Source organism: Coregonus lavaretus (assembly GCF_964263955.1).
Source record: "Coregonus lavaretus genome assembly, contig: HAP1_SCAFFOLD_345, whole genome shotgun sequence".
NCBI classification, from domain to species: Eukaryota; Metazoa; Chordata; class Actinopteri; order Salmoniformes; family Salmonidae; genus Coregonus; species Coregonus lavaretus.
The window spans coordinates 355001-378933 of NW_028164097.1; the positions used below are offsets into that span (position 1 = coordinate 355001).

The 23933-nt window shown below is 42.7% G+C and overlaps 1 protein-coding gene across 1 annotated transcript; it reads right to left on the minus strand.

The window, feature by feature from the left end:
• Positions 1–10898: 10898 nt before the first annotated feature.
• Positions 10899–23757, minus strand: LOC311117458 (2-hydroxyacyl-CoA lyase 1-like; the record flags this gene model as incomplete). The annotated part of the gene is made up of 10 exons (XM_084192382.1): positions 10899–11024; positions 12805–12910; positions 13258–13393; positions 14193–14305; positions 14605–14699; positions 14876–14953; positions 15142–15214; positions 15373–15448; positions 22749–22836; positions 23743–23757. The coding sequence occupies 10 exons, from the start codon at positions 23755–23757 to the stop codon at positions 10899–10901; spliced, it is 906 nt and encodes a 301-aa protein (XP_084048508.1).
• Positions 23758–23933: the final 176 nt, after the last annotated feature.

Consider the following 23933-nt stretch of genomic DNA (forward strand, 5'->3'; position numbering starts at 1 on the left):
AAACGCATTCATTTGCCCAAGCCAATCATAAGACATGAACAAAATGCATCAGTGATTGGTATTTCCATGAACTTTCTGAAAGGGCACAGGAATGCCCCTGTCTGTGTGCATGTGTGCGGTGCGCGCGTATGTCTACACTTTGTGTAGCCGTTAGCGATGATGCTAATGATAACCTTCTTCTGGTAGGGAAGGAATGGCTTTCCCCCAAAACCTTCGCAAGTAAATGTTAACTACAAAGTAGCCTATGCCTGCCTGGCAGAATTATACCGTGATCATTTGCATCACTCCAGTGGCCATTTGTCCTACAGCAACACCGCTTAACCAAACAAAGGTCTCTTCCTGGTGCACGCTTGCATTTAAGGGTAACTACACCCCAAAATCTAAATGTCTTCCATTTTTCCCAGACCTCAAAAATGGTCACCTGATAGGGTTTAAACATTGTTGTGGACATAGAACATCCAATTGTGCTGTTTTGCTATTAAAAAGGTGTACTTTTGAGAGCGAAAACCTGCCAAAACAGGGACAAACGGTCAACGGGGAAATCTAAACGGAGAAAAGGGAACTTGGGAATTAATGGAATCAGGCAAAACATTGAAGGGATTTTATAGTGCCCTAATGGACTACAGACATTGACAGTCTCCTAGACTAAAAACAAAGGCTGTATGTACTGCCTACATTTTGAGGGAAACGCAATGTCCATTATTTGATTTGATCAGGGCAGGGCAGGGCAGGGCAGGGCAGCACACACAAACTGCATTTAGTCCAATAACAATCCATGATATTATTAGGGTGATAAATAAAAGGCAATTGCTCCATGACACAAGAGCACGCTCTACTGGGACAAAAAGCTTACAGCACCTGGTATTCCCAGGCGGTCTCCCATCCAAGTACTAACCAGGCCCGACCCTGCTTAGCTTCTGAGATCGGACGAGATCGGGCGTATTCAGGCTGGTATGGCCGTAAGCGAGGGAACAACTCTTGGTACACTATATAAAGTCAATGTGTCACTCACTCTGAACGAGACACAGAAAAGTATCCACTTTATGACACTGACTGAAGAAGCTCAAACCTTGCTTACATTTCCAAGATATATATATATATATATTTGAGTCTTGTGGGGGTGGAAGAGGGCATATCCTATGTTGACTTATGACAAGTTCATGGACTAGGGCCCTATAAAATAGGCGTTGCGGACCGAATCACGGAATCCAGACATTAAACCCAAATTCAACAATATTCAAACATTTATTGAACTTAGTAGGAAATCAACTAAATCTATTCAACTTGTTAGAAAACATATTAATTTGCCCAAGCCAATCATAAGACATGAACAAAATGCATCAGTGATTGGTATTTCCATGAACTTTCTGAAAGGGCACAGGAATGCCCCTGTCTGTGTGCATGTGTGCGGTGCGCGCGTATGTCTACACTTTGTGTAGCCGTTAGCGATGATGCTAATGATAACCTTCTTCTGGTAGGGAAGGAATGGCTTTCCCCCAAAACCTTCGCAAGTAAATGTTAACTACAAAGTAGCCTATGCCTGCCTGGCAGAATTATACCGTGATCATTTGCATCACTCCAGTGGCCATTTGTCCTACAGCAACACCGCTTAACCAAACAAAGGTCTCTTCCTGGTGCACGCTTGCATTTAAGGGTAACTACACCCCAAAATCTAAATGTCTTCCATTTTTCCCAGACCTCAAAAATGGTCACCTGATAGGGTTTAAACATTGTTGTGGACATAGAACATCCAATTGTGCTGTTTTGCTATTAAAAAGGTGTACTTTTGAGAGCGAAAAACCTGCCAAAACAGGGACAAACGGTCAACGGGGAAATCTAAACGGAGAAAAGGGAACTTGGGAATTAACGGAATCAGGCAAAACATTGAAGGGATTTTATAGTGCCCTAATGGACTACAGACATTGACAGTCTCCTAGACTAAAAACAAAGGCTGTATGTACTGCCTACATTTTGAGGGAAACGCAATGTCCATTATTTGATTTGATCAGGGCAGGGCAGGGCAGGGCAGCACACACAAACTGCATTTAGTCCAATAACAATCCATGATATTATTAGGGTGATAAATAAAAGGCAATTGCTCCATGACACAAGAGCACGCTCTACTGGGACAAAAAGCTTACAGCACCTGGTATTCCCAGGCGGTCTCCCATCCAAGTACTAACCAGGCCCGACCCTGCTTAGCTTCCGAGATCGGACGAGATCGGGCGTATTCAGGCTGGTATGGCCGTAAGCGAGGGAACAACTCTTGGTACACTATATAAAGTCAATGTGTCACTCACTCTGAACGAGACACAGAAAAGTATCCACTTTATGACACAGACTGAAGAAGCTCAAACCTTGCTTACATTTCCAAGATATATATATCATTCAGGTGACCATTTTTGAGGTCTGGGAAAAATGGAAGACATTTAGATTTTGGGGTGTAGTTACCCTTAAATGCAAGCGTGCACCAGGAAGAGACCTTTGTTTGGTTAAGCGGTGTTGCTGTAGGACAAATGGCCACTGGAGTGATGCAAATGATCACGGTATAATTCTGCCAGGCAGGCATAGGCTACTTTGTAGTTAACATTTACTTGCGAAGGTTTTGGGGGAAAGCCATTCCTTCCCTACCAGAAGAAGGTTATCATTAGCATCATCGCTAACGGCTACACAAAGTGTAGACATACGCGCGCACCGCACACATGCACACAGACAGGGGCTTTCCTGTGCCGTTTCAGAAAGTTCATGGAAATACGAATCACTGATGCATTTTGTTCATGTCTTATGATTGACTTGGGCAAATGAATGCGTTTTCTAACAAGTTGAATAGATTTAGTTGATTTCTTACTAAGTTCAATAAATGTTTGAATATTGTTGAATTTCGGTTTAATGTCTGGATTCCGTGATTCGGTCCGCAACGCCTATTTTATAGGGCCCTAGTCAATGAACTTGTCATAAATCAACATAGGATATGCCCTCTCTCCCCCCCCCAACAAGACTCAAATATATATATATATATTGGAAATGTAAGCAAGGGTTGAGCTTCTTAAGTTTGTGTCACAAAGTGGATACGTTTATGTGTCACTTTCAGAGTGAGTGACACATTGACTTTATATAGTGTACCAAGAGTTGTTCCCTCGCTTACGGCCATACCAGCCTGAATACGCCCATCCTGATTGGAGAAGTGACGACAGGTGCGAGTTTTGAGCTATGAGTGAGGGTTTGCTGAAGAGTGTTTGCGCGAGAGCTATTTTTGTTAATTATTTGGATTTAGAAATATATTTTTTTTTTGTTCTTGCAGTTGAATAGTTTTAAGTTTGGTTAGTCTTCCCCCCTTGCAGTTTTGCTGCTTGGGGGAGAGTTTTTCTTTTCGGGTTTTTTTGAAGCACTATGACGGACAACATGGAAATGACAAACGGAATGGACAAAGACAACGAAAGGGCGCAACGGAAGAAAAATGAAGATAAAGAAGGAATGAAATATGGCAAAGAATACACGGATGCCGAATGAAAGGAGAAAAGAAGTATGAAGTTACGATGAGAATCGGAAAAGGAAAAGAACGTTTAATGGATGGAATACGGATAAAGGACACCAGGATTTTGGCGAGAGATGTTAATGTGAAGGAATTGGTGGTGTCTTTTATGAATCTCCCAGTATATGTAGAAGATGGTGTGATACTGGGCAAGCTGAGTAGATGGGGAGTGGCAGCCGTATCGGAGATAAGGAGGAGAGTTTGGCCAGGAACGGAGGTGGTTGATGGGACACGTTTTTGCAAAGTCAAGTTCACAGAAAAAGTGACATCATTGCCTTACTCTACAAGAATTGAGACGATGGAGGGAGCAGAATATTTTAGGGTCCTTCATGACAAACAGGTCAGAGTGTGTCGTTTGTGTATTCAACCCGGGCACATAGTTAAAGACTGCCCTGAATTTAAGTGTTTCAAATGCGGCAAGCAAGGACACTATGTGAGAGAATGTGTCGGAGAGAAGGAAAGGAATTTCTGTGGTGGATGCAGAAAGAGATTGGCGGAGTGCAACTGTGGAGAGGTTATGGCTGAAGAGGGGAGTCAAGCACTATTCGAGGAAGCAGTTGTATTGTCGCAAGAAGGAGAAGAAGATGGAGGAGAGGACGTGGTGGAGAGTGGAGAGACGGAGGAAGGAAGAAGGGAGAAGGACCAGAAGATGAATGAAATTGGGAGTAGTATGGACTCAGAAATAAGAAGAGGGAGTTTTCAGGAGGAGGGGGGGGGTGGACTGGGGGGAAGCATGGGGGACTCACAGGTTTTGGGGGATAGCACAGTACTAACAAGTACCTCGGGGGGTGAAGAAATGGAGAGGGGTTCGAGTTTGAGAACAATAACAGAAACGACAACGACGGCTATACATGAGACGGAGATGAACACGGGGAGCACAACGATGACAATACCAGAGACGGAGATGAACATGGGGAGCACAACGGATGAGGGTGACAAGAAGTTGAGTTGGCTGGATAACATGGACTTGGAGGAGATATCGGACACGGATGATGGAGAAAAGAGTGAAAGAACGAGGGAAGGATACAGGAAGAGGAAAGCGGGGGGAAGAGGGAGAGAGAAAGGGTGGAAGAGGAAAGAAACTGGATAACAGGTAGAGGATAATGAAATTATATTTTATTATTTTATTATTTATTAGAATGGTAAATATAATGTCAATAAATGCAAATGGTTTGAGAACAATGGGAAAATTTAATAGAATAGTACAAATGAAGAATTCAGATATTTTATGTATTCAAGAGACGCACTGGGATAATGCATGTGTTTTAGAAGTAAAAAAAATATGGAGGGATTTTATTTATGTTAACAATGGCAGGGGAAATTCAAGTGGGGTTGCAATTTTATTAAGGAAGGATGTAGTAGAAAATGTGAAGAAGATATATAATGATAATAATGGGAGGATTTTAATTTTGGATTTTGAATATATGAATAGGGTTTTTAGGATTATAAATATTTATGCGCCGAATAATGAGATAGAGCGAAATAATTTATTTTTAGAATTAGGGAAATGGTGCAAGGGTAACTGTATTTTAGTAGGGGATTTTAATGTTAAAATGAATAGATTAGATATGAAAAGGGGAGCTATTTTTAGAAATGACGTATCTAGGGGGGTCTTAAGGAAGATTATGTTTGAAAACAGTTTGATTGATATATGGAGGGATGAGAATCCGAACAAGAGAGGAATTTCTAGAAGGCAGGTGGTTTTAGGGGAGTTGAAACAGACGCGAATAGATCTGGTTTTAGTAAATGAGGGTTTAAGGAATTTTATGAAAGAAATTAAGTATGTTTTTACAGCTTTTAGTGATCATGCGGCGATGGTATTTTCTTGTGGAGTAAGGACACATACTAAATCTGGTGGGCTGTGGTGTTTAAATAATAGCTTGCTAGAGGAGGAAAATTATATTGAGATGATATCAGAATGTATTGGGAAGGCCAAAAGACAACAGTTAATGGAGGTGAATATGGGGTTGTGGTGGGAGGAGCTGAAAACCAAATGTAAGGAATTGACTATAAAATATGCTGTTAAGAGGAATTATTTTTTGAAAAAGAAGGAGAGGGAACTACGTAAGAAGGTTAAACATGAACTTGAGTGTATAGAAAAGGATGAAGGTCATGGGGTGGAGGATTATTTACTGGCTAAGGATGCACTTGATGAATATGAGAAGAAGAAATGTAATGCGGCGATTGTAAGGAGTAGAGTGCAATATGCGATAGAGGGGGAAAGGTGTACTTCATTTTTCTTGAATTTAGAAAAAAGAAGACAAGAGAAGATTTATATTACGGAGTTAATTAATGATAAAGGGGAAAAGGTTAATGATTTGGTGGGGATTCTGGATACGGTCGAGAGATATTATGAATGTTTATTTAAAAAAGAAGAGGTTAATGATTCCTGTATGGATAAGGTGCTTGAACACGTGGATACTAAGTTAACAGAAGGGGAAAAAAACATGTGTGATGAAGATATGAGTCTAACTGACATTAAGGAGGCCATATTAGATGCTAATTGCAATAGGAGTCCGGGGTCTGATGGCCTAACTGCGGAATTTTATAAATCTTTTGCAGATTTGTTGGCTCCAATTTTAAGAAAACTGTATGAATATATTGAAAAGACTCAAGTGGTGCCAGATTCGCTGGCCACAGGAGTTTTAACCATACTGTATACAAATAAAGGGAGTCGTGTAAATTTGGATAATTATCGACCGTTGACACTTTTAAATTGTGATTATAAGATCTTAGCCAAGGTCTTAGCTAATAGAGTTAAAAAAGTTATGGGAGGAGTAATAGCAGAGACACAAGGATATAGTGTACCAGGGAGGGATATTTCTGACACAGTGGGAACAATAAGGGATGTGATAAAGCATATGGGGGAGGAAGGGGGGTTTGTGATGAGTTTGGATCTAAATAAGGCTTTTGATAGAGTTGATCATTCCTTTTTACTACGTACACTTGGGAAATGTGGGTTTGGTGAAAGAATGATAGGTTGGATTAGATTACTGAATGGATATGCAAGGAGCAGAGTAAAATGTAATGGGATTTTAACAGATTCTTTTCCTCTGGAGAGATCTGTTAGGCAGGGATGTCCGTTATCAGCTGCTCTTTATAGTTTATCGGTGGAGCCGCTTGCAGCAATGATTAAAGCAAACAAATTAATTCGAGGTATACGGATACCGGATGGGGGGGAGAGTGTTATACAGCAATATGCGGATGATACTACATGTACTGTGATAGATGTTGAAAGTGTGAAGAATGTAATGGAGTGTTTTGAGGTATATGGCAAGGCATCAGGGGCAAAACTTAATGTTGAAAAATCTGAAATAATGTATGTGGGGATAGATGAAAAAGTGGACTGTGGATTCCCTTTCAAAAAGGCTGAAGGTTATATAAAGACTTTAGGGGTGGTTTTGGGGGTGGATAAAGAAGGGACGAGAGATGAGACATGGACTGGGGTTTTGAATAAAATAAAACATACTCTATCCTATTGGAAGGCAAGAAAACTGTTCTTGAGGGGGAAGGTGGTGGTGATTAATTATTTGGTGGCATCCAAATGTATCTATGTTCTAGGTTCGTTGGATATGCCACAATGGGTGTTAAAAGAATTCAATGGTTTGGTTACAGATTTCCTATGGGAGGGGAAGGGGACTAGGATTGCAAGGGCAACTCTTATCTCGGATTTAAAGGATGGGGGGTTGAAATTGGTGGATTTGGATGTGAAGAGAAAAGCAATGAGAATAAAAACTGTGCAAAAATACTTATATGGGGAGGTAGATTATGGATGGAAAAGGTTTTTTAAACATTTTTTGTACAGAAGTGGTGGTTGTGAAGAAAGTGGATTATTGATGTCATGGAAGAAGGATATGTTGGAGGGTTTGCCTGAGTTCTATAAAGAGGTGTTCTTGGCATGGGGGGAATTTCTTCCTAAGATTGAGTACACATGTACAAATAAGGACAACATATTTAATCAGCCTGTGTTTTTGAATCCGAAAATAGAGAGTGGTGGGAAGGTGCTGTACAACAAAATGTTCATGAAGGCTGGGTTAATATTGGTAAAAGATTTTCTTTACGAGGTTATACCGGGGTTTTTAAGGGGGCAGGCAATTCTGGATACTGTGTGGGAGTTTGATGATACAGTGGAGAGAAAATTAGTATTACAGATATACGAAAGAATTAAATTATGCATTCCGGGTGAGTGGATAAAAGTGATAAATGGGGAGGGGGAATATGAGGACTTGTATGTGCTGCCAAGTCTCTATGTGGGTAAAGGATCGGGGAAACAAGTATTATCAAAAGTAACACAGAAAAGATTGTACAAGTGTATGTTGAAGTCTGTGTGTGTGAGGCCTGCGGCTGAGAGGATGTGGAGAAAAATGTTTATTGATTTGGATGTTTCTTTGATGTGGGAGAATTTGGTTTTGTTTGGGAATAAACGAAATTGTGAGAACATGGATTTTATGGTACGGCATAATCGTATATACACAAATATTATTTTACATCAGATAAACCGCGATGTACAGCGGGAATGTGATGTGTGTATGATGAAGCCAGAGTCTTTGTTGCATTTATTTGTTGAATGTCCAAGTCTGACAGGTTTTTTCAAGGAAGTAAAACTTTTGTTGTGGAGGCACTGGAGAAAAGAGTTTTTAGAAAGTTTTGCATGGGATAGGTTAATATTATTTGGAGTAATGGGGAAATGTTTGGGTGTGAATGTGTACCTGTTGAATATTGTTTTGAGTTTTGTGAGGTATGCAATTTACTGTAGAAGGAATATGAAACATTTTGAAGGGAAAAAGGTGAATATCTGGGTAATCTTTAAAGCAGGTTTAAGAAAGCAGGTGGAATTAATGTATAATGCAAAACGAGAGAAATTTGAAAGTATGTTTATAAAGGGGAGTACTTTAGTGTCTATGGAGGAGGGAGGATCGGGCGTATTCAGGCTGGTATGGCCGTAAGCGAGGGAATAACTCTTGGTACACTATATAAAGTCAATGTGTCACTCACTCTGAAAGGCACACAGAAACATATCCACTTTGTGACACAAACTGAAGAAGCTCAACCCTTGCTTACATTTCCAATATATATATATATATATATATATATATATATATATATATATATATATATATATATATATATATATATATATATATTTGAGTCTTGTTGGGGGGGGGGGGGAAGAGGGCATATCCTATGTTGATTTATGACAAGTTCATTGACTAGGGCCCTATAAAATAGGCGTTGCGGACCGAATCACGGAATCCAGACATTAAACCGAAATTCAACAATATTCAAACATTTATTGAACTTAGTAAGAAATCAACTAAATCTATTCAACTTGTTAGAAAACGCATTCATTTGCCCAAGTCAATCATAAGACATGAACAAAATGCATCAGTGATTCGTTTTTTCCATGAACTTTCTGAAACGGCACAGGAATGCCCCTGTCTGAAGAAGCTCAACCCTTGCTTACATTTCCATTATATATATATATTTGAGTCTTGTGGGGGGGGGGCATATCCTATGTTGATTTATGACAAGTTCATTGACTAGGAATCCTCATCTCATTCCCAGACCCAGTGTAACCCCTCTTCTCTAGGTAGACTTCCATTAACTCCTCCCACTCCAGGACAGAGTACTTATCTGAGCCATCACCCCTAAAAAGAGGTGGAGCACTAACATCTGACTTCACAACCAGATTCAGCTTGGACGCATCAATAAAGGTTGACCCACACTGCTCAGGCAGGGGAAACTGCTGGGGTTGGTGAGGGGGACGGGCAGGAGAAAGACTTGAAACCCCAGGCTGCAGTAAACTCGCTCTGATAGATTCTCCTATCTCTGAACCAATCTGCTTAATAAGGTCACTAAGCTGACTCGGAGGCATCCCATTATCACCGAGTACTGTGGATGATGGTACTTCAAAAGACAGAGGTGGGATACCCTGGTCAGGTGGAACAAACAGCCTACCCCTCCCAGTGCTTGCAAACTCAGGACTAGCAAACGCTCTACTCCCAGGAGCTGACTGTACAATTGGTGTAAATGGAAGGACACCCCTCCCTCTACCCACACTAAAATCCCCAGCATAACACGTCTTATGGATTTGAGAATCTTCCATGGCTCAACAGAGCACTAAAATACAATGTAATTTAGTGCATTCAAATACCAAAAAAAATAAATGCAATAAACAAATTCATCCAAAACATACAAATAAGCACGAATACCTGTATCTAATGAATATGCTACATTCACTTTCACTGTTTACAGTATATATTCACTTACAGTAAGCCATCAACAAATTCACATGCGCAGGTCGTGCACCTCATCCACATGCACAGCTCCGGCGGTCGGCTTGAGCTGACCAGTCGGCAGGTCACGTAATTAGGACACTGCCACAACTGGAATTCTGATGGTTGGATAATTTTTATTCGACCTGCACACGAAGAGACAACACACAATATGTTAGCTCTTGGTGCAGCCACAGCTCTCGGGCACCTTGCTAGTTGAAGGTCAGGCAAAAGAGAACAGGTGCTGCATGCACACATTCAGTGCCTAACAACACACTATACAATACAAGTAAAATGATATACAACATAATTCTGACAAAATAAATGACATACCTGTACACGAAGAGACAACACACAATAGCTTAGCCCTTGGTGCAGCCACAGCTCTCGGGCACCTGCGTGAGCACATAGAAACTCACTGTCTAATCAGAGACTTCAACACATTAGTTCCCACAATGAGTTCATCAACCTGCCCATCAACAATAAGCACTGGGACTACATAACAGAAGCCATAAAGTTGAATTTTTAAGTCACACATGCCCACTGGGCTAGTTTGTTCCCACCACAACCCACCAGGATGATGTCTGAAGGAGCTAGAAAGTTCCCCTCTACCACTCCTGCCTCCCTCAACCGAGGTACAATATCTGCGCGCAGAGTAGTAGCCATGGACTCACTATCTAACATCCCCTTCAGCTCAACTTTATCCTGTACTAGCACAGTGGTGTAAAACAAACTGTCATTCTGAGTAATTCTCATTGTGTTCTGAAAAATGACTGTGTTGTTCTTGGGTACTGACTCACAAAAGTAAGAATAAACAGATTGGATATCATCATCAGTGGAGGAAAAATAAGAATGCCCCACATTGCCCTCATTTAGCAGACGCTCTTATCCAGAGCGACTTACAGTTAGTGCATACGTTATAAAAAAATGTCATACCCCCCGTGGGAATCGAACCCACAACCCTGGCGTTGCAAACACCATGCTCTACGAACTGAGCCGGCCATTCCCTCCACTACCCTAGGCGACGCTGGTCCAATTGTGCGCCGCCCCATGGGTCTCCCGGTCGCGGCCGGCTACGACAGAGCCTGGATTCAAACCAGGATCTCCAGTCCCCCAGGACTGTGTTGTGTTACCTGCTTGACAATAGTATTGATGTCCCCCAGGAGAGCAGCAGCAGGTTGCACGTTGTTCCCCATCTCCTCAGCACACAGATCAACCTTGACATTGACCTTGACATAAATAACGTATGTGGAACGTTACTACAACATACCAGCAACGACACGACAGGAAGAGCGCCGTGCGTGACACATGTAACAGCAGCTGGAGGAGTGGCCAAACCTCAAGCTAAACACAACAGAAATAACCAGGCAGCACCACATAATGCTAAGGCTGACACACACACGTTCCCTTTTATAAACCGGGTGACTCGAGCCCTGAATGCTGATTGGCTGAAAGCTGTGGTATATCTGACCGTATAACATGGGTCACGTTGAGGGAGGAGGTCAGAGACCTGGCCGTGTGGTGCCAGGATAACAACCTCTCCCTCAACGTGACCAAGACAAAGGAGATGATTGTGGACTACAGGAAAAAAAAGAGGACTGAGCACGCCCCCATTCTCATCGACGGGGCTGTAGTGGAACAGGTTGAGAGCTTCAAGTTCCTTGGTGTCCACATCACCAACGAACTATCATGGTCCAAACACACCAAGACAGTCGTGAAGAGGGCACGACAAAGCCTATTCCCCCTCAGGAGATTGAAAAGATTTGGCATGGGTCCTCAGATCCTCAAAAAATTATACAGCTGCACCATCGAGAGCATCCTGACTGGTTGCATCACCGCCTGGTATGGCAACTGCTTGGCCTCCGACCGCAAGGCACTACAGAGGGTAGTGCGTACGGCCCAGTACATCACTGGGGCCAAGTTTCCTGCCATCCAGGACCTCTATACCAGGCGGTGTCAGAGGAAGGCCCTCAAAATTGTCAAAGACTCCAGCCACCCTAGTCATAGACTGTTCTCTCTGCTACCGCACGGCAAGCGGTACCGGAGTGCCAAGTCTAGGTCCAAAAGACTTCTCAACAGCTTCTACCCCCAAGCCTTAAGACTCCTGAACAGCTAATCATGGCTACCCGGACTATTTGCACTGCCCCCCCACCCCATCCTTTTACGCTGCTGCTACTCTGTTAATTATTTATGCATAGTCACTTTAACTCTACCCACATGTACATATTACTTCAACTACCTCAACTAGCCGGTGCCCCCGCACATTGACTCTGCACCGGTACCCCCCTGTATATATAGCCTCCCTACTCTTCTTTTATTTTACTTCTGCTCTTTTTTTCTCAACACTTTTTTTGTTGTTGTTTTATTTTTACTTTTTTGTTAAAAATAAATGCACTGTTGGTTAAGGGCTGTAAGTAAGCATTTCACTGTAATGTCTGCACCTGTTGTATTTCCGCGCATGTGGCCAATAAAATTTGATTTGATTTGATTTGAAATGTATTTTGACTGTTCGAATTACGTTGGTAACCAGTTTATAATAGCAATAAGGCACCTCTGGGGTTTGTGGTATAGGGCCAATATACCACGGCTAAGGGCTGTATCGAGGCACTCCGCGTTGCATCGTGCTTAAGAACAGCCCCTAGACGTGGTATATTGGCCATATACCACACCCCCTCGGGCCTTATTGCTTAAATATAGATGTACTGTACAGCACTAAGACAGCCATGACATTATTTGGAGAGACCACAAAGACTTATAGAGAAGCTATATAATTGATAGACTAAATCCAATAGACTGAGTCAAATACCTTTATACCTGGTTACAATGAAATGTAGTTCACTATGAAATGACCTGTGACTAGGGTTGCAAAATTACAGTTACTTTCCCAAAATTCCCAGAAATCCCTGTTGGAAGATTCCAGAAATCAGAACGGAATAAGAAGAAAATCCGAAAAAAAGAAGGAAAAAAAAGAAACCCTACTGGTGACCTTTGACCTAGCTGGATGACCTTTACTTGGGTGTCAAACCTGGGGGGAAGGCCAAAGTGCAGGATCCAGTTGAGTCTGGCACCAAGTAGGACCACAACATCAGACTGGAGCAGAGCTCTGCAGTCCCCACCAAGACCATAGAACCAGGAGGATAGGAAGAGGAGGAGGAGGAGGAAGAGAGGAGGAGGAGGATAGGAAGAGAGGAGGAGGAGGATAGGAAGAGAGGAGGAGGAGAGCAGGGACAAAACAAAATGTAATGAAAAGAGGCTAGTTATAGGAGTAGTGTAGTTGTTTGATTGACACCAGTTTACATTGACATGACCTGGCCAGGAGAGACTAGTTATAGATAGGGATTTCAGGAGTTTCGTGGTCCGTTCAAATGGTCAGGGAAATTATTGGTCCTACTTATACAGTCAATGGTCTGTACATGAATATGATGCCAGCTGAGAGAAGGAGAGGCTGACCTGGAGCGGGCAGCAGCAACACAGTTGGGGTGATCGTCAGGCAGCACCCCTTTACCCATGGGGGTGGGCAGGAAGGGCAGGTCACACCCCTCCACCAGCTCCTTCAGAGCCCCCTCTGCTCTTCCATGGGCTGCACCTGCAGAGGGACACAGACAGAGGGCACTGCCACACGGATTTCAACAGACTGGCCTTCACAACTGGGATGCATTCAGCTGAGCAAAACGTTGTGCAACGTTCAGATAGAAATATAGCATGTAGAACGAACGTGCCTCTCGGACAGGTAGAATGAGAAATCATGTCAACAACATTTGTCGACTGAACGTGGCCCTATTTTCGACTGAACCGTGGTACATTTACATTTTAGTCATTTAGCTGACGCTCTTATCCAGAGCGACTTACATGAGCAATTAGGGTTAAGTGCCTTACTCAAGGGCACATCAACATATTTTTCACCTAGTCGGCTCGGGGATTAGAACCAGCGACCTTTCGGTTACTGGCACAACGCTCTTAACCACTAAGCTACTTGCCGCCCCGGCTGTGGTACAGTGCTATATGTGTTACGGTGCGTCTCACCTGGCTATTGATCTCTCCTGGACAGACGCACGTAACATAACTGGAAGTAGCGTCTGTCAACAGACTGGGATGTGACAACTTTGTTCCGGTACGCTGATTTTTCACCACTAATCATTTGGACAAATCCCGATTTCGCAGGTACTCGCATCTTTTCAATTTCAGAAGGGGAGGGGACATTTGGCCCATAAACTTGCCTGAAACTTGCAGAGAGTTTCCGTTTAGGGGGGTGGAAACTTCGCAAGTGGCGTTAGTATCTTTCTCTTAACATCTCCCCAGACCTTAACCAAGTATCTGACGCAATTATGCAACATTTTAGTTCTGTTTCCCCCAGATTATCTGGCTATTAAAAAAGCAATGCCTACATTTGCCAATGATGAGTAAAGGCCGTTTGGCTCCTTTCAGGACCGCCAGTGCTTCTGTGATCGCCATATGGTCAGCCATACTCACAGGAGGAGGTGGACTACAGGGCACCTCTCTGACAAAGGAAATAATAAATAATAGGTCAAACATTAAACATGTTACCTAGCAACTGTATTGCATATGTAAATACATCATGAAGGTCTATCGAGGCTTATTGCTATTCTCTGATGAGAATATTTTGATATAGTGCTATATTTTCTAAGTAATTTAATTTCTGGTTCACTTCAGACGTTAAAAGGTATAACAAAATAAAATAAAAATGACTACGGTGATGTGAATTCAGAGGTATACATATTCAACAGTAACGCATTAGTATACATTTTAAATGGATGAAAGACAGTGATGGCCACTAACCTGGCTCTGCTCCTGTCCAATTTAGCATTGACCATGTCCCCAGATATGTCTACGTATACAGCACCTGGACGTCCATACATGCTAGTGCGTGCTGCCTTAGACAGACCAAACACCCTTCCATTCAGATCAATTAAGGCTGTGCTGTGCTCTTATGAAGCAGTTAAGGTACCTTGCTAAGCTGGAAAATTAGAGGTCAGAAAACAGACAATTGCAGGTGATACCAAATGATATGAAGAGGACTACACAGAGGGAGTCAGAGTAGACTGTATACCTTCTCTACCACTGAGGAGATCATATCCAGACTGCTAGACCTAGCAGAGAACTTACTGTACAATCTGCATGCCTCCACCTGACAGAGAAAGAGGACCACAAATAACAAATGATTTCCTCTTTCAGCAATTAAACTGCTAGGGCCAGTTTCCCAGACAGAGATTCTCTATTGAGTTTGCTTTTTAGGTCATGACTAGGCTTAATCTGTGTCCCGGGATACCATCCCCTAATGTTCAATAGTCAGAAATGTCATGGTTGAATCGGTACCTGTGGAAACTCTTGAAACGCCCCAGTGGTCTCTTGGTTTTGATCAGAGGAGCCTCCAATAACAATCACAGGCCTACAGAGAGAGAGGTATCACACAATGACATCAACTGACAAGCTGAGATAGTTTGGAGTCCTCAGATCATTTTTTGCAGTGTGCGGATAGCATCCCTTCTTTTGAAAGGCCACTGAACATGAGTAGTAGGGTCTTCTGTTTGTGGAGTTCTAGCATACCAGCAGTTCATGTTAGCATTGGCCATTGCACCAAGTGAATGGATGAGTCCCGGTCCAGACACAACCAGACATGCACCTGGACTGGAGAGGAACAGACAGACAGAGGGAAAGACAGGAAGACAGGCAGACAGACACACAAAGGGTCAGACAGACAGGCAGACATAATTAGCAATGCAAAAAAGCTATGAAACTGACCCTCACACACTACACGCTCCTGTAGTCTATGTAAGGGTAGTTAATATCACATGATTTGGGGAGAGCTGGTTTAGTAATAAAAAGGTGGCTTAGGGCTTGTTCATTGCGCATTCCCACATACTTGATTCCTGAGGCTTGAGCTGCCATAGCTACTTCAATGACTGGAACACCAACTATTCCAAACATATATTCTACATTCTGTAGAGAGATACATGTAGATACAGTATATTTACATTTTTTAAAACATTTTTAGTCATTTAGCAGACGCTCTTATCCAGAGCGACTTACAGTTAGTGAGTGCATACATTTTCATTCTGAATTGTATATGAATTGTTACAATGTAGTTTAGATTTTCTTTGCATTGACACACACATTGGCATGCATCAACAAGGGTGTTAACACAGAGCTGCCAACTCTCACGCTTTCGCCGTGTGACACACGTTTTTGCCTGTTTTCACACGCACTCACGCCACACATCCAATTTCTCAAGCAAAAAAAATCGGCAGAGACTCGTTCGTTCCTTTTTTCAAACTCCCCGACGGTAGATGGCGCTGATGAGCGCCAATGAACCATATGTGCTGCACCCCGAAGTTAGCGACAGAAGAAGAGATACCATTGCCGTGAAAGTCAACATAAGATGAGCAGGTCACTACCTTTTTTTTTTTTTTGTCATTTAGCAGACGCTCTTATCCAGAGCGACTTACAGGAGCAATTAGGGTTAAGTGCCTTGCTCAAGGGCACATCGACAGATTTTTCACCTAGTCGGCTCGGGGATTAGAACCAGCAACCTTTCGGTTACTGGCACAACGCTCTTACCCACTAAGCTACCTGCCGCCCTGAAGAAGTCTGATAAGAAGCTGAGCTGAGACTAGGTATGTAACAATGAAATGTCGTCCAATTGAATACTCACTCTCTTAAACTTTAAATCTTGAAATAAATTATTTGTTTGTGCGTGTGAACATGATTTAGTGTGGTGAATGTAAACTCAGCTGATTTCGAACAGGTAAGATGTATTCCAAAGAATTTAACATAAATACAGGAAATGTGTGCAATAGAAGTAGGTATGTTTTTGTAACTGAGAGTAGAGTTATTAAACCAACATGACCATTTTAATTGTTTAAGGTTTCAAAGATGTCCCGTAAGAGACCTTTGCCAGGACAAAAGCGAAACCTTTTATTTTATTTAAAGAACCAGCCAAGTGAGAAAAGACAGACAAACACACTGACAGAACAGCCAGAACGATTGATAGAAACAACAGGACAACAGACAGAGGAGCAACACAAAGGACAGAGAGAGCAGGAGACAGGACAGACTGACAAACAAGCAGAGGAGCAACAGACAGGACAGATTGACGCACATGCAGAGGAGCAACAGACAGGACAAATAGAACAACCAACAGGGCAGATGGAAGAAGACACAGAGGGACAGAAAGAAGAGACCCCCCCAATCCAACAGCAGGGCCAGAAGAGTCGTGCTCTGGCTGGAGCAGCAACATATAGATCCATTTTCAAAAATGAGTGGACCTCTTCATGGCCATTTATTACCAGAGGGAGCCTCAACATGCACTACTGGTGTGCAGTCTGCCGTATTGAAAACTCATGTTGCCACCAGGGTGTGACAGATGTAGTGCGCCATATAAAAAGCAAAAGGCCACCAAGATAAGCAACGAGCTCTCCTGTCCACAGCCACAATATCCCAATATGCAATGGCCGTTCCATCTGTTGGGGGTATGTCTGCACAAGAGGTTAAGGTATGATATGTGTAATGATTCTGTCAAGGTTCAATCAAGAGTTTTGTGTTCTAGTTGATCACGGTAAAGTCATGGTTGATAGTTTTGACTAATTTGTGGTTTGTATTTCAGTGTAGTACAGTCCAGTTTTCTTAATTTGAGATCTTAGTTGCTGAATGTGTTTTTTACCTGTGCCCTATTATCGCAGGCGTCTATTTTAAATAAACTATGGTATTTTGGGAGGATTAATAATTTGTTATTTCTTACAGACAAGAAGGGCTGAGGTCAAAATGACAGCTGGGTTGGTAGTTCACAACGTCCCCCTAGCCTTTGTGGACCACCTGGGGCCTCTCCTAAAATAATGTTTCGGAGATTCGAAGACAGCGCAGGAGTACAGGTGTGCCAGGACTAAGTCATCCTGCATTACCAATGAAGCACTCGCACCATATTTCACACAGGAGCTTGTGAAGGAGATGAAAAAAGCCCCGTATACCCTTGTTACGGATGGGTCGAATGACACTGGTATTTCACAAACTATTTGAGATTTTTCTCATCTGCAAAACATGTGCTTTGTGTATTTTTAAACATCTAATAACATGAACATCTGTATGATTCTAACTTGTCATTATAGGAGTGGAAAAGATGAACCCGCTTACTGTCCGGGTCTTCATGGGCAGCAAAGTTGTCCACCAGTTCTTAAATATGTGCACAACAAGTGGGAGGAGATGTGGGCCAGCAAGTGAGATCTTCACCAAAATTAACTCCACCATAGAGGAGCATGGCATCCCTTGGGAGAACTGCTTTGGTCTCTCAGTTTACAATGCAGCTGTGAACATTGGACCACGTAATTCCATTGCCTCTAGGGTGCTCCAGAAGCATTCCAACACCTATATTCATGGTTGTCCTTGTCATGTGGCACATAACACCGCCAAAGCTGCAGGAGTGGGATTTTTTAAAGATTTTTTAAAGTGAGTTAAGGCCTGATTTATCTTTACATGTAACTTTTTATTTGTATCCTAATTACATGCATTGACTGAATGCGTTACGATTGATTTATGCATTGCAGGTGTCCGGTTTTGATTTGGAGGATATGGTAGTGGACATCGGTTACTGGTTCAAGGGTAGCACAAATCGGAAAGGATACCTGTCAGGTATGCATGTTTGATACTATTAAGTGTAATACTGAAATGCTGAGCTGTAGAAAATATATGATATGGATTTAATGTCTAAAACAGAGTTTTGTGAGCTCCATGAAGCGGAGTACATGGAGGTCCTCCTGCATATCTCGGTCCGTTGGCTAAGCCTTGAACGTTGTGTGACCAGGATCCTGAGGCTGTATGAACCTCTGGCCAGCTACTACAAATCTGCTAGTATGGTCATCAATTTTCAATTTCATTATGCAGCAACTACATGGATTGTTAGTCACATACTTGTATTAATGACAACTTGTTTTGTGTTATTTATTGATTGATTCAAGATGAAAATCAGGCCAGGTTCAAGAGACTTGTGCAGACATTCACTGTCCCCATGACAGAAGTGTACCTGCTGTTCTTCCAAGCCACCGTACCAACTTTCACTTCTTTCAACTTGCTGCTTCAGAGAGAGCAGTCATCAATATTTTTGTTACATGATGAGGTGGGATTGGATTTTGCAGTTTTTTTCCATTCTGTGTTTCTTGCTGATATCTGCAGGGGTCCTCTAAAACAGGTTTCACCTACTATTTTTGTAAATGTCTGTTATAGATGGTGAAATTCGTACGCAAGCTATGTTCCAAGTTTATGGTTCCAGCAGCTCTGCAGTGCCATGAGGAGCCTTGTGAAATTGCCTTTGAAGAAAAGGCAAACCATTTACCAGGTTAGTATTTGACTATTATTATGATCAAACACTGTGATATGTGATATTTAGCCTTGTACATTATACCGATATGCTGTATTGGGTTCACAACCAGGGCTAAAATTAACAGATTACTCGACGAGGGTGACATCACACCACAGCAGGTGGATTCATTCCATGAAGCTGTGTTGTGTTTCCTGACAAGTGCTGTGGACTATGCACTTAAGAAGCTGCCACTGGAAGAGCCACTGATCAAGCACGCACAATTTGTAGATGTACGGCAGAGGGCTGAAAGTGACATCGAAGATGTCCTGTACTTTGTTGAAAGGTTCGTTTTTTTTCTCTAATTATTGTCTTTCATCTTAGCTAAAATACCCTGTGTTTTATGATGAGGTGTGTTCACTCCTAAACTGCACATGAGATATTCTTATGTGGCTTCTCCTCAAAGATGTGTATGAACTGCTGCTGGTTGATGACTATATACCTAAAACGTAACAACTTGTAACTCTACTTTCATAAATAGGTTTCCCCATCTCCTCCCATACCATTGGCCAGAGGAGCATGACCTTCTGGGTGAGGAGTTTCTAAATTATCAGACCATGCCAATGATATCCCTGCAGGACTAAACTGAAATGGAAAGCTTCTGGGCTGAAATGGCAACCCGGAAGCATAATGTAATTTTTTTTTCCTTTTTTGTCTTTTCTTTTGGCAGGTGTGGCTTGGCTACATCTGTTGCTTAAAATTGTTGCATGCATATATGTGTCATGCATGTTTCAAATTATGCATGTTTTTATCTGAACTTTGTTAATGGATCAACCTACAGTATATTCACAGTATTAATCAATAAAAAATCAAGGTATGTTTTTCCATTGTGTTTTGGTGCATTTTCCATAGGTGACAGGAGCCAAAGAATTCGAGAGGCTTGCTGCCGTCGCCAAGCTTGTCCTGGTGTTGCCCCATGCAAACGCAGATGCTGAGAGGGTGTTTTCAGTTGTGGGACTGAACAAAACCAAGAGAAGAAACAGCCTAGCATTGGATGGCACCCTGTCCTCAATAATGACCATAAAGATGGCCAATCTGGAGCCCTGCTTCAAATGGGAGCCCCCCTCCGATATCATCAAGGCCTCCAACAAGGCCACAGGCCAGTATAACCATGCCGACAGATCATAGACAAGAGGCCCATTTGAGATGAGCCAGGTCTGCGCAGAATCGATTACCAGCGATCACCGCCCAATGCATGCTGGTTAGATTTGTGTCCGACTTGATCCCGACTTTCTCTGACGTCATGCACACGCGGGCAACGATAACCTCATGAGATCAAGGCAGCCGCAGTTCTGAGATGCAGGCAGTGCAATTGCTTTTCACCGACTGCAGGACCCAGGCGGACCCAGGACAAAAACTCACTATGTTAACATATGCTATTCCACATAAACATCTAAATGTTTTTCTACAACAATATTAATAGTTAGCTATACCAGTGCAATGACCTATGGCACACTTTCACAACTCGTAGTGCTACATTCTCACTGCCAAGGACATGATCAGCGACTAATATATTCTTAGCAACACGGTTACACAGTATAACACTGTTTTATATAAATTGCACACACTTCACCTGAGCTTTTAGTGCCTCTGCAATGAGCTGAGCCCCAGTCACATCTTCCATTATTATTGTCGAGAAATCTGTTCAAAGTGCAAACGCGGTTAGCAATGCTTTCTTGGACTTGTTGTTCAGTAGCTTATAAATCGTGTTTAGATCTCTTGCAAATCATTAGTTTTTGTCTGCTTTCCAGCATGCATTACATGAGTAGCTTTTTCTTCTTCAGTGGGGTTTATAGACAGTTGGCATCCAACGTTATGGTGCATTACTGCCCCCTATTGTACAGAAGTGTGGACATGAGCCGTGCAATAGCAGTCATGAATATTTAATAAACTAGTAGCATTTTTCTTTTTTTATTGCAAGAAATACATAATAAGCCCTCATTATGTGTTTATAACTGCACTTAACTTAACACTTAACTCAATTAAGTCATTATGAGTGTATGACAGTATGAACCCCAGGGTTGTGGGTTCGATACCCACGGGGGGGCAGTATGAAAAAAAAATATATATATATATAAAAAAATAATAAAAATAAAATAAACAAATAAAATAATGTATGCACTCACTAACTGTAAGTCGCTCTGGATAAGAGCTTCTGCTAAATGACTAAAATGTAAAATGTAAATACTCCTGAGTGGCGCAGTGGTCACAACGCCAGGGTTGTGGGTTCGATTCCCACTGGGGGCCAGTATAAAAAAATATATATATATCTATGTATTCACTAACTGTAAGTCGCTCTGGATAAGAGCGTCTGCTAAATGACTAAAATGTAAATGTAAATGACTTGAGTGTATGCATTATAGATATAGGCTTTTTTTTTTTTTTTTTTTTTTTTTTGTCATTTAGCAGACGCTCTTATCCAGAGCGACTTACAGTTAGTGAATAAATATATATATGTATATATTTTTTTTTACTGGCCCCCCGTGGGAAACGAACCCACTCCCCTGGCGTTGCAAACGCCATGCTCTATCAACTGAGCTACATCCCTGCCGGCCATTCCCTCCCCTACCCTGGACGATGCTGGGCCAATTGTGCGCCGCCCATGAGTCTCCCGGTCGCGGCCGGCTGCGACAGAGCCTGGATTCATAGAAAGTGTTACAAATGTTCTCCTGTCATCTTATAGGAGATCCATTCATGGATTTAGTTATGGCTTGAGAATGTGACTGGTCTACGGAGTTCTCCTTTATGTCTGTCTTTGTATGTGACAACAACTTTTCTGTATTATGTGTATTTCCACAATCAATAATCATAAACGGTACTTCACTATGAATACTTTTGACTATGTGATTTGAAGTACTTTACCGTTATCTTGCACATACATGAAGACTACTATAGACAGAAATCAATGCAGTAATGTTTTATTAAATAAAGGCTCTGATTAAAATATAATATTAATAAAATCAGGCATTTGGCTAATTCTTCTTCCCAGAAGCTCCTCTGAATGGTTTGGAGATGGCTCTGGAGAGAGCGTGTAACACCCTGACTATGAGTGGGCGTTTACGGGACTGGGACTCCTGGGGAGCAGGGGCCGGTGTGGTTGTCAGGTCCTCCTTGGGAGGGGAAGTGGATGGAACCTCTGGAACCTCACACTCAGCATCTGTCATAAGAACATTTCATAATCAGAAAATGAATGTGTGTGTTTGTGTCTGTCCGTCTGCCTGCCTGTCCGTCTGCCTGCCTGTCCGTCTGCCTGCCTGCCTGTCTGTCTGTCTGCCTGCCCGTCCGTCTGCCTGTCCGTCTGTCTGCCTGTCTGTCTGTCTGCCTGTCTGCCTGCCTGTCCGTCTGCCTGCCTGTCCGTCTGCCTGTCTGTCTGTCTGTCTGTCTGTCTGTCTGTCTGTCTGTCTGTCTGTCTGCCTGTCCGTCTGCCTGCCTGCCTGCCTGCCTGCCTGTCTGTCTGTCTGCCTGCCTGTCCGTCTGCCTGTCTGTCCGTCGGTCTGCCTGTATCTGTTGTCACTGTTTTAACAAGCTTGTCATAGGGTGATACATCAATATGACATTATCGATGCTTATCACTTACCCTGTGAAATATGAGTCTCTCTGAGACGTTTGGTAGGCAGTGCATCCTGTTTAGGGTGGCTCTTCGGTTCCCCTTTTGTCTTGAACAGCTGTTGACAAAACACATCAGGACAACTGAGCCTGTGTAAAATACAGAGTGTGCATCCCAAAATGCACCCTATTCGCTACGTAAGGCACTACTTTTGAAAAGGGCCCATAGAGCGCTGGTAAAAAGTAGTGCACTATATAGGGAATAGGGTGCCATTTGGGACATAGCCATTGACTCTCTCCCATGTGTATTAGGATTGCATTACAGCGTCCTCACTCAACCTCCTAAAGACAATGACAACAGTTTTGTTCTAATGCTGAGAGACAATAGGGGTGTAGTGAATCTGTAGGGTAAAATTCAGCCCTGCCTTACAGATGTAATCTCAAAACACAGAGCACCCTACCTTAATCATGATCTTTGGAAACTTATGCATTTTCGGTAGGAAACGCCACTTCCTGTTCTTCTTAGTCTCTTCCCCTCTGGCAGAGGGAAGGCGGGCCATGCCGTCAGCCTTTACATCAGCCGGGCTAAGGCTCCTGGCAGGGAATTCCTCAGTAGCATTAAGGTCAGCTACAACACCATGAGTGATGTCACTTGTGGCATTGCTGGTGTCTGAGTGAGAAGAGCACGCTAGTGTGACCGACCTGTGTACAATAACTGGGAGAAGAGGACGCAGCCATTGAAGTCAGTCACTGCATCCCAAATGGCATTCTCTTCACTTTATAGTGCACTACTTTTGACCAGGACCCATAGGGTCTGGTCAAAAGTAGTGCACTAAATATGGAAGAAGGTGCCATTTTGGACACAACCAGTGAATTTTACATCATAAAACGCAATGTATTGAGCATCATGTTACAATTAAGTCCTATGCAGATGAAAAGAGGTACTTTCACTTACCATCCTCCATTGTAGACTTGGACACATAAGTCAGGCTGTCCATCACCACGTCTGTCATCAACTTGATGACCTGATCCAAAACCATTTCAGCTGATGGTGGCAAAGGCCTTCCCATACACTGCCCCAGGAGTCTCCTAACAGAAGTCTGGGCAAAGTTGTAAATGAGCTCTGAGGCATCGTCCTTTGACAGCTTCCTCAGGGCTGGTTTAGGCAGCGCTGGTTGAGAGAGGCTTCTGTGGCCAACCATGGATTGAAGCTGAC